Below are 10,843 nucleotides of genomic sequence, written 5' to 3'. Positions count from 1 at the left end.
CCACACTGTGTGCCCTTCCTCACTGCGCTTACCGCCTCCCTGGTGCCTTTTGGGTTCTCCGGGATTTTAGTACCCTTTCTCATTGTCCTTGTGGTTCGTAAATACCCGTGCTCCAAAAGAATAATCTGCGAGTAGCTGCATAGATTATTGCTTTGTAATTCTCACTTTCGAAGAGAATGGTAGCTGGGGTCAGAAAGGAGCAGGCCCAGGCCCAGGTGGTGGCAAGTCGGTGCCACCTGGGGGCTCTGCAGGCTCGAGAGACGGGCGTGCGACGGAGCACCGGCACCGCACCGGCCCCGCTGCGCTCGGTGTCGGGCAGAGCCGTGCGCTTGCCTTAGGCCGCTACGCTGCGGTGTGGGGCGGTTCACAGACACGGAATAAACTTCCCAGCAGGACGGGCTAGCAGGGCGGTTTTGGGAGAAGGAGCACAAAAGAGTGATTTGTCTGTAGCGGTGGCAGGACCCAAATGAGAGCGCAGGTTCTTTGCAAGCTGCTTCCCATTCCTCACGGAAGCCGTTGGGCTGGTTCACCTTTAGCATCACCTGTTTCAGAGAGCTGCAGAGTTTATTTGAATGCGTGTTCTTGTAGTAACAGCCATGTTCTTGTGCTTTGACACGTTACGGTTTTAATGGCATGTGTTTAAGGGGAAGCTGCTAATGAATGCTTAAAGATTTATGTAATTTACATACCATTTTATTTTGAGCAGTAAGACTGTGTATCGATATATTGAAAGTATTCAGGCGTATTTTAGGGTATGTGAATTCAGGGTGAGCGCGATAATGTCTTTTGGGACACGTGCATTGCCGGCAGTGCTGCATGTCGAGGTTTGCTGTCGGTTTGGCTGAGTTGGGGAGCGCTGGGGAGGGGTCTGTTCCCGCGGGGTGCGTGTTCCTCTGAGCGGCCCGAGGGACCCGCTTCTCCCCATCTGCTGGAGAGTCCCGGCGCCGTGTCCGGGGGCGAGGCGAGTGCCGGGGCGGCTCCCGGGGGTGTCCGTGGATCCCCGCCCGCCCCGGCCGGGAGCGGCGCGGCGCGACAAGGGTTAAGGCGGCGGCGCTCGGCGCGGAGGGATACGGAGCCGGAGCCGTGAACGTGGTGCTGAGGCTCTGTAAGCAAAAAAATGTCCGCCTGAGGGAACCCACAAGTTCCTTCCAGCGGGGGGGGAGCGCTCGGCTCGTCGCCTCCCACCCAGCCCGCGGCCCGCGCGCCGCCGCCGGCCCGGCCCTGGTCACCGGAGCGTACAGGGACAGCGGGTAAGTGCGGGCGGCCGCGAGAAGTTGGGAGAGAGCGGCGGGGGAGGGAAGCGGCGGCCGGGAGCTCGCAGGGGCAGAGGCGGCGGCGAGGGGACGGGGCCGGGGGCGCGCGGGCGGGAGTGGGGCTGCCCAGGGCGGCGGCGGGGAGACCGCGGGGGACGCGGAGGCTCCTCTGGGGAACCCGAGGGGCGGCAGCCGGGGCCGGCCGCGCGGGTGGCGGGGCGGGCGTGCGGGGTCTCCGGGCCGCGGACCGCGGGCAGGAACGAGTCTCCGCGGGCGGCGCTCGGTGTCTACCCGCGCTCATAAAGGACCGGGCGGCTCGGAAACTTGCCGGGGCGCGGGGCCGCGGCGGCTCCCCCCGCGGCGCCCGCCGGCACAAGGGAAGGCGCGGGCCCCTCCCGTCCCCGCCGCCGCACGCGCATTCCAGGCCCCCCCCCCGCTGGTGGCGCGCGCGCTCGGTCCCGCGTGTGCGCGTGCGGCGCGCGGGGGCGGCTCCCGGCCCGCCGCGGTCCCGAGCGCGGAGCGGCGGCCGCGGCCCCCGGTGGGTGGGTCGGGAGAGAGGGGGAGGGGGAGCCGGCACCGGCGGCGGGCGGTAATGCCGGGGCAGAGATGGCTCTGCTGAGGCTCGTCCGGCCCCGCTCGTCAGCCCCATTGTTGCGGGGACAGTGAGTCACTTAATCTCTCGCTAATTCTCCGGACCTCGCCGGGCTGCGGCTGTTTATTTGCTTTCTCTTGCCTGGGGGGGACTTAATTCCTGGCGGCCGCTTTTCTGCGGTGTGACCGTGCCTTGCTCGAGGTTGGGGGAGAAGTGGAATGAGGGAGAGGAGGGAGCCTGAGGAAACTTGAAGAGAGTTGGTTAGTTCGGGAAGCTGCTGCTGCCGATTTCCTCCGCCCGCCCGGCCGAGCGAGGCTCCCCCGGGCGTCTCCACCCCGCCCCGGGGGCGCAGGTACCGGAGGCCCCTGTTCGCGGGGCCAGGTTCGCGCCGTGAAGTGCTGCCTGTGCCTCTCTCCCTGTGCCCTAGAAAGGTGATCGGAGGAGCGGAGGAAGATGAATTCCCAGCAGCAGAGGATGGCCGCTATAGGAACTGACAAGGAATTGAGCGACTTGCTGGACTTCAGTGCGGTAGGACATTCTCTGAGGTCTTCTCATGACTTCTCCGTGGTTGTGCGAACTGAGGAGCAGGGGCGGCAGCGTGCAGGGCTTGGCTGAGTCTGCCTCAGCCAAGTTGGACACCTGAACTTTGATGTAATGTCTAGACTTCCAGATTTAATACTGTAATACCAGCTGGGTCAATTGGTTTAACTGGTTAAAATCAGGCTGACCCAGTGGTGGCATAATCTAATAATTAACGTTGGTTAAGCTGGCGTGTGGCACTGGTACCTTGGCTCTTGGTGTTTTTTTTCCTTATTTAAACAAAAAAAAAAATAATTTCCCACAAAAAAAGAAGTTAATAAGTGATGGTCTTGGCTAAGAAACTTGTAGGTATTTTCTGTGTGTTACTCTTTCCATACCAAAAAGCCTCCTGATTTTTAAATATAATAGAAAACTACTGCATCTTAAATGCTGTCTTTGTGCAGTGACTTTATACTTGCAGTAAGATCAGTAAGAAATATAATTTGAGTAAAAAGTGGTAAGTCGTGTAACTATTTGAAATAGTCACAGTAGTAGTAGGTGTCCTTTTAGTTTTAAGTGGTTTGTGTTCATGTAGAAATGAGGTTTTGGTCCTATTAAGGAGTACTTCAGCTTATTGGTTTTGTGTGTCTAAACACACATCTTGCATTGTTTTCAAGCAGAAATACAAAAAAAAACCTGTTTCCTTTTAGCCTTTTTTCTGTTTCCATTAATAATTCAGCACAGATTTTCAAAGCCAATTAAAACATGTCTCTTTTTTTCTTGTTTTGCAGATGTTTTCCCCACCTGTAAATAGTGGAAAAACCAGACCAACTACACTAGGAAGCAGCCAGTTCAGTGGATCAGGTAGGATGCATCCGAGACACATGATGTTCATCTCGCTGGGTCTTAATGTTTCAGCGAAGTCTCCATGTTCTCAGAGGATTGTAATCTTTCATTTGTGCATATTCTCATAAGATATTCAGATCAGTTAGTGATGTGCTGTTTTGATCTTTATAGGGCATTTTGCTAACTTTAACCATGGTTTTCCTCTCTATTAACTACAGTACAATGAAGTGTTGAGTGTCTCTGGCCATGCTGACATGGAAGCTGTATATTTGTTGTATTAAAAATGAATGACTGTGTTGCTTTTGTTTAAGAAAATCAAACCTAGATGTTCAATTGAAGAATTTCCTAGCCCCCCTGTATGAAGGGAGAAAACTTCTGTAAAATACCAAATAGTTAAATACTCCTGACTCAAGGACATGCTGTTTTTAAATGCAGTGCTTAAGGAAAATATGAGTTTAATACAATTTTCTAGTACTGTGTAGCTCTCAACAATTTGGCAACTAGAATTTTCTTGTATTAAAACTTTATCCATGCATCTGGAAAGCAAATAACTGTATATTTACATGTTGCATGTATTTTGTGTCTTCAGTGTATTATCACATTATCACAGGGTCCACCTCATTGCTGTGTCAGAGACCTTTAAGCTAGGACTGTAATAGGAAATAAGTGCAATTTTAAAAGAGGTGCTTTGTGTCTTTCCCTAAAGGGAATACTTACTACAAAAGAGAAACGAAAGTAAATTTTTGATAAAACTTGTTATGTAGGTTCATCTTGTTTGAATACAGTGGAATGATATTTTTGATCCTATGAATACAACAAAGTGATGTTTGTGTTTTAGTTAATGAAAATAAATGTTTAGAATGCCAGTAGAGAAGTGAAGTAGTGGCTTGAAGTTTTGCAGTGCTATCCCCTGTTAACCTCTTAGGTTGTCAGGGCTGTTACCTTGGCAGTCCAAATGACACTGCATTTTAGTAACTCAAAGATTTTTGTTTTTAAAAGCATCTTGAAACTTATCCATTGCGTAATTTTAAAATTTTCCAGAGACTGTATCTCACATTTAATTTAATGAAACTATGTAGCAAATGTAATTGTTACATACTTGAAGGAGTTTTCAAGTTAGGTTTTCTCCTGAAATAAATGACTGGCTTCCTCTTCCTCTTTGAAAGTACATCAGGTGTAAGTTAATGGCAGTAGTAAGAGAGGAAATCTGTCTTACAGTGTAGTTAATATTTAAATTTTTAAAAATACAAATATTTAGGAGAGTTGTTTCCCTGAAGCTTGTTTTAGAAGACATTCAGGCACCTAAAACTTGATTGTGGGGACCACAACCTGAGCGCCTCATCCCACTTTGTCCTTGCTTTTCCTGAATAAGTAGAATGATTTTCTGTTGAATAATAAAGCTTTCATTTTTACATAAGGTCTTCGAGCACTGCTAAGTAATGTGGCATGTCCTAATTGTAGGTAATGCTTCCCTTTCTTCCCTTGGATGTTTTAGAAAAAGAGAGAATGCCAGAATAGTTATTTCTTTAAGAGAAACAGTGTGACTCCTTGAATTTCTTTGCCAATATGGTGTATCCGCCTATAAATACCAGTCCTCAGTACAACACTGCAACTGTCAAGCTACAACCTCAGCTGAGTTCCCCTTGGAATGATAGTAGTATATATTTGTGGATTTTCATTCAAAGCATTTCTAGCTGTAGAAATTTACTGGATAGTGAATTCTATGCCCTAATTCTGGTGATGGTATGATCTAAGCCTTGACCTAGGGTGATTACTCTGCAGGAGTGAGAGGTGACAAACTTCTTTATTAGTTGTATTCTGAGACATTGTTAAGTATTGTAGAAAAACTATGCCAAGATCAGTGATGAAGTACAGGCATTTAATTTCTAAGTACTTTGATTTAATTGTGGTCTTGCTATAATTTCAAGTGTTTTGTAACTTCTAGGACAAACAACACTTAAAAGCTTTTTTTTTTTTTTTTTTTACTGACCAGAGATCACTTTTTAAAGAGAAACATGGAAAGAGGAGGTATTTATTCCTTTGAGCTATCTAGGATTGAATATCACACTGTGCACAGATTCCTAAAAAGTACTTCTTTTTTTCTTTGGGTGTTGCTGCCTCTTACAGAGACTTTCAGTGGTTTTGATGGCAATTAGAGAAGTGAAGCTTGCTTTAATATCTTTTCCATTAAGCTCAGTTTTGTTTTTGTGATATTTTTACAAGCATGCTAGAGGAAAGTGCTTTCTTTTTCTTAGTTGAAGTAAGACTGTTCATTGTTTTTTATTTTAGAGCCCCCTCTTTCTCATTTAAACTTAAACATCTGCAAACACCTCCCTTCCCCCTCCAACCTGTCAGTGATTTGAGATTCAGCCTAATGGCCCCCATTAAGTAGGTGAAGATCAATTGTATGTCTACGTGGCTCTTAAGACTCCATATTTCAGGGAAATCTGATTTAGAAGGAAGGAATGCTTCCTTGGTGCTTTTTCCTTGCCACCCACTGGTCCCTAGTTTAAAAGGACAAATTAGTTGCTGTTAAAGAATGGATAAGTTTTGTTTGTTTTTCAGGTGTGGTTTTGTGAAGTGTTGGAAATACTGAGGTGCATGTTATTAATCCTGATGTAACAAGCTTGATTTGTTATAACTCTGCAAGATTTCTGTTGATTATATTTTAGAAAAATATGTGTAGTTGGGTTGCATGAATAAAACAGCTAATACAACGGATCTATAATTTGTAAGAAATTGCTGTCTTGGATTAACAGATGAACACTGTTTTGATTAAAAGATAGCTGGGGCAGCTTTGCTTTCTACAGGTCAATCAGTTATGAATGAAAGCTGCAGATAAAATAAGTGAACTAATCTGATATATTGTAGTATATTATGACAGTAAGTCATGTAAGCTGCTGATAAAGTCAAATAACTTGGTCAGACTGCTGGTGAAAATAAACATATTGGAAAAGTAACCTGATATGTAAGCCAGTGAGTTAAGCCACAAAATATTCGTTGTCATACCTGCTGTACTTAATTCTTGTTTGAAGCAGAACTTGTCATTCTTTTCTCCTCCAAAACCAACTTCTGAAGATGAAGCCATTTCTGTCTTATAAACTTTAGTAGAAGGTGGCAAAGATCAGAGATTTGTGCAGTTGAACTTTTTAATCAGGTGGTTTTTTTTCTTTAGATTTTATGTAAAATCTACATCTTCTGTTACTGCTATGGCTAAAGGTAGTGTTTGTGATTTACAGTGACATTTTGCTTGTTTTGCCTTTGTCTAAGCTACAACACATATACCAATATAAACTCGGATGGTTACTGATTTTGCCCAACACCCTTTATTTATCACAGTAATTCCATTAACAACCAGTCACAATATGCACGTGCCCACCACAGGCAGTGGTAGTGCGATTTTCTTATGCTTTTTAGTAGATTTGATCACAATCTCAGTTTTTCCTGTAACTGATTTTTTTTAATCTCAGGTTTGGTACCCTAAAATAACTCCCTTTGGTGTTTTGGTTTTTTTTTTTGTTTTTGTCTTTTGCAAAGAAGAGTAACTCCAAGGCAATATTTTTCTGTGGCCTACCATTTTCAATTTAGTACCTTTTTCAGTGTACTTATAGCATTATTTATTATTTTTGCATGTGGCTGTGCACATGCATCAGTGAGGTATCAGTCAAAGAGATGAAGTAAGATATTGTGGATGTGTAGCAGAAAAGAGGGATAAGAGTGTAAAGTAAGAGGTACAGTTTAGGACCTAAGTTGTCAAAATATGACACTTCTTGCCTGTAAGATTCTTCTGAAGTTCATGAGAACTAAGTATGCAGATTTGGGATTGAACAGCTTTGGGCACAAATCTTGTGTGTACTCAGACATTCCTAATACATGCAAAAACTTCTGAAGGTGTCTGTTTAGATATGTTTGTATTGGTTTGATCCCTTTTATACAAATTCAAGAGACTGGCTGCGCTTTCCACTTGTCTCTGCTAATGTACTGAGTTTGTAAGGGATGCACTGGATTGGGATAGGCTGCTAATTAGTGACTTGATGCAAAGACCGTTTAAGTTGATAGCCTGCCATTAACCTGAGTGTCCCTAAATTAGGGCCATGTGTCTTGAGAAGGGACACAATGGCAATTCTTGAGCAGGTCCCTTAAGTTACCAAACAGTGTTTCCAAAATTAACAAAACCTGACTATGTCAATCCTGTGAACTCTTATTTCCTTTTCAATTTTCTTGTAAAAGAAACAAACCCAATTAAAACAAAAAGAATTTGGGAGAGTTACCTGGAGTAGCAATGGTTTAGATACTCTGTTCATTGATCTATTCAATTGCTGAAGAGAAAAGGCACTCTTATTGTGTCTTAAATGCTGGAAATCTGGAGCGGCCTGTTAAGCATTAGTTCATGCAGCAGTATAGCTTGTTATTTTTTAAAAATAATTTAATATCTGGTTTGTCCTCTAGCTTCATTAAAGGTGAACCAGCAGACCTGGTAACCTGGTATTTCATCTTTGGTCTGAGGGGTGCTAAATTCTGTCCTCCTCTGAAGAGCCTCAGGAGAGTTGAAGAAGTCTTGTGCTTGAAAGCAGAAGGGTGTCTGTGGCTTCTTTACCTTCCATTTTTTTGTAGGGGTGACCCATGGATTACTCTTCAAATGGGCCAGATACAAATGAGATCAAGATTCCAGTCTGGATCCCTCACCTGTTGCATTTACAAACCTGAGGGTAATGCAGAGGCAGTAAATTCATGACTCTGCAGCTTGCCTGTTGGCAGCCCCTGTCTCACTGCTGCTGTCTCATTTCCTCCTTCCATTCCTTGCCTTTGGAAAGATAAATTACCAGGCATGCCATGAAAAGTCTTGAGAAGTATAGTGTATATTCCTGTGAGATACAGCTTCCATACTCCTGTTTAAGAAAGAGAAGGGGAAAAAATATTGGATAAGTAGAGAGAACTGACAGCCCAGCTTTTGAAGCAGTGTATTGCAAGGTGTTTGTGGTCATATGGATATTGAGGTTTTGGGGACTGAGGAAAAAGGCAGAGTTTCTAAAACAGCTCATTAGTAAGGAAAACCGAGTTTTGCTATGTTGGCATGCAGAGAGCATTCTTTCAAAAATTAATCCTGCATTTCCAGCAACTTTTTCCTTAGATGAGAGCAGCAGTGTGCTCACTGTGTTACAGGCACAGCATGCAACCTTCAATCCCCATATAAATATTACTGGTTTGGGATGCAAGGAGGATCTTTGCTATGATTTCTGGATGGCTTCAGAAGATCTGGGATTGCAGTAGTCCTGTCCTTTCCTGATGTGGATCTAAGGATGGGGTACCTTCCACCATCAGCCTCCCCTCAGCCAGTGACTCTGTGTCCTGCCAAATTTTTCTGATCTACTGTAAGTGATGAAGAATATTCAGATGCTTTGGACAGTGGTCTTAATGGCATGTGGAAGGAATAGGATTTGAAATTTTGTATTTATCCAGACAGCAGATTTGATAGAAATGTAAATGTGAGGACTAAGGGTTTGAGTAAAGAGGAGGAAGAGCAGTATGAATGGGATTCTTATGTATTTGTATGTCCTTTAATGTCAGCTGAGCTTGTAATCTCTCCCTGTAAAACTTTAGTGTGTGCAGCTTTTGCTGAGTTTTAGCTTTTTTTGGGTATATTTGTTTATGGTCTCTTTTTGATCTTTAGCAAAGGAATTTCATGTTAAAAGCTTATCATTCATACATGCTTGCCAAAGTTCCCCTTCCCCTCACTTCTTTCCAGCTGTCACACAAAGAGGATTTAACCCCTTAGTTGTTCTGCTGTCAGGTTGCTGTGACACCTGTGTGTCTCAGGTAATTCTACTTTATCCATAGCTGAGCCTGCAGATACCATTATATGAGTTTCTGTTAATCTACCCTATGTTCTACCATTAACTCAGTAAACTATATTTTCCTGAAATTGCTAAAGGTCTAGTGTAATTTTTTCAGGGCTGAACATTGTGTATTTATGAAGAGAAGGTTGTTTAAGGCAGTAATATAATACCATACCACTTAGTAAGAGTGAAGTTTGTGGAGACTGTTTTTAAAATCAAAGCTACACATAAACTGAAATAGTTTTCTAGGCTTCTTGAACTGACCTCTCTTGACCAGCGAGATGCAGTTCTGCTTGTTACTCTGTTGTGGGAGGTTTATGTTTTCAGGGAAATAGCATTGAGCATTTTCAGAACCACATAAAATTTATTAAAGTACCCATGGAGCCAGATGTGATTTATGGGATATAATAAATAAGTCTTCTATCTTAAATTTACTTCAAAATAAATACTAATTTTCATACTTGAAAATTCAGTTTCAATAAATGACCTCATGAAATAATCTGTCTTCTCTGAAAATCTGTTTTTGCAGGCATTATCTAGTTCAATTTGTTAGCACTTCTTCAGAAACATGTAGCAAAACTTGATTGGTTTTGTACAATCCTCTAGTGAGGAAGTCACTAGATTTGAAGTAAAGAAAGAAATAAGCAAAGGCAGTATTTTCTTTTGCATGTGAATTATTTGAGATTTTTATTGAATATGCGTAATTAATTCTAAATAGTCTATTCACGTTTATCACTTTTGGCTATTAAACATTATAGGAAAAGGCAGGAAAAATTATCATTCTAAGGATAGGAATTTTATTTTTAATACCTGAGGTGGGTTTTTTCTGCATTATATTGTAATGGCTACTCCTGTATATTGTGGGTTTTGTTTGCTTTTTGTTTATTTTTAATTAATATGAAAATTTAGCACTCCCCAGTTCTATTGTATACCTCAACCTGATGATTTGGAGGTGCTTTGTGGTACTTGATGGACTTTTTAGATACTACAATGCATTATTTACTAGTAGTTGCAGGGGCAAAGTTGTTTGTTTCTTATTTTTTTCTATTATGACTCTAAGATGAGATAATGATAATTTTTTTTAATGTCTTGAATGAATGCCTTGTTTTTTCATCTGTAAAACAAAACTGTGTTTGTAAACACAACATTCAAAAACATAAAGGACGTACTTCTTTGGTGAAGATGTTAACTGAATACCAAGAATGATCAGAAAGAGTAGCTTTTGTTATATTTATAATATCTCACTGTTTTCAGAGGATAATCAGGCTAAAAAGTACCCAATCAATCTTCAGGACTTTGTTACATTCCTGTATACTGGAGATGTGATTTCTTTTTTTTTTTAAGTAGAGGGCTGAAATGGCTTTAAAATGCATAAACTTCATGTTTTACCAGTGTAATGCAGAGAAATCTTGCTTGACCAGACCAGTATAATTGTTGCTGGTGTGTTAAGGTAGTATTTGGAATGGGGGGGTGAAAAAGACTTGACTAAAAGTGTTCACTTTGCAGCGCTGACAAATGCTTGCGGTGAATGGTAGTAAAAACTTAGCATGAAACTAAGGAAAGTTTATCTTGGACAGATAAGTTGTACATTTTCATATTAGGGTTATGGAAGTGCATTTAGAAGATGGTCCAAAAGTGTACATTTTTATTACAGTAGCAATTTTTTGGTAAGTGGAATATAAGTAGTATTAATTTTTTTTTAATGTAGAGCTGACAATTCACTTTTTTTTTTTTCCAGAAAAAACTTTTGTTTATCACAGTGGATTTCTTGCTCCTGATCTTCTGCAGAGGTTGTC

The 10,843-nt window shown here is 42.5% G+C and overlaps 1 protein-coding gene across 7 annotated transcripts in view; it reads left to right on the top strand.

Moving 5' to 3' along the window:
* Positions 1-1,076: 1,076 nt before the first annotated feature.
* Positions 1,077-10,843, top strand: part of TCF12 (transcription factor 12) — a 158,648-nt gene continuing 148,881 nt past the window's right edge. For 4 of the 7 annotated variants that reach the window (XM_030954934.1, XM_030954933.1, XM_030954932.1 and 1 more), the window contains exons 1-3: positions 1,078-1,250; positions 2,273-2,373; positions 3,156-3,228. In XM_030954934.1, the coding sequence (XP_030810794.1) occupies positions 2,299-2,373; positions 3,156-3,228 (148 nt within the window). In that variant the 5' untranslated portion in view covers positions 1,078-1,250; positions 2,273-2,298. Of the gene's footprint in view, positions 1,251-1,819; positions 1,916-2,272; positions 2,374-3,155; positions 3,229-10,843 lie in introns of those variants that run through there. The other 3 variants (XM_030954930.1, XM_030954931.1, XM_030954929.1) reach the window with 2 other exon arrangements.

The sequence above is a fragment of the Camarhynchus parvulus genome, chromosome 10 (assembly GCF_901933205.1).
Source record: "Camarhynchus parvulus chromosome 10, STF_HiC, whole genome shotgun sequence".
NCBI classification, from domain to species: Eukaryota; Metazoa; Chordata; class Aves; order Passeriformes; family Thraupidae; genus Camarhynchus; species Camarhynchus parvulus.
Note: the sequence above shows the minus strand (reverse complement) of the source record. Positions and strands in the feature narration are given on the sequence as shown.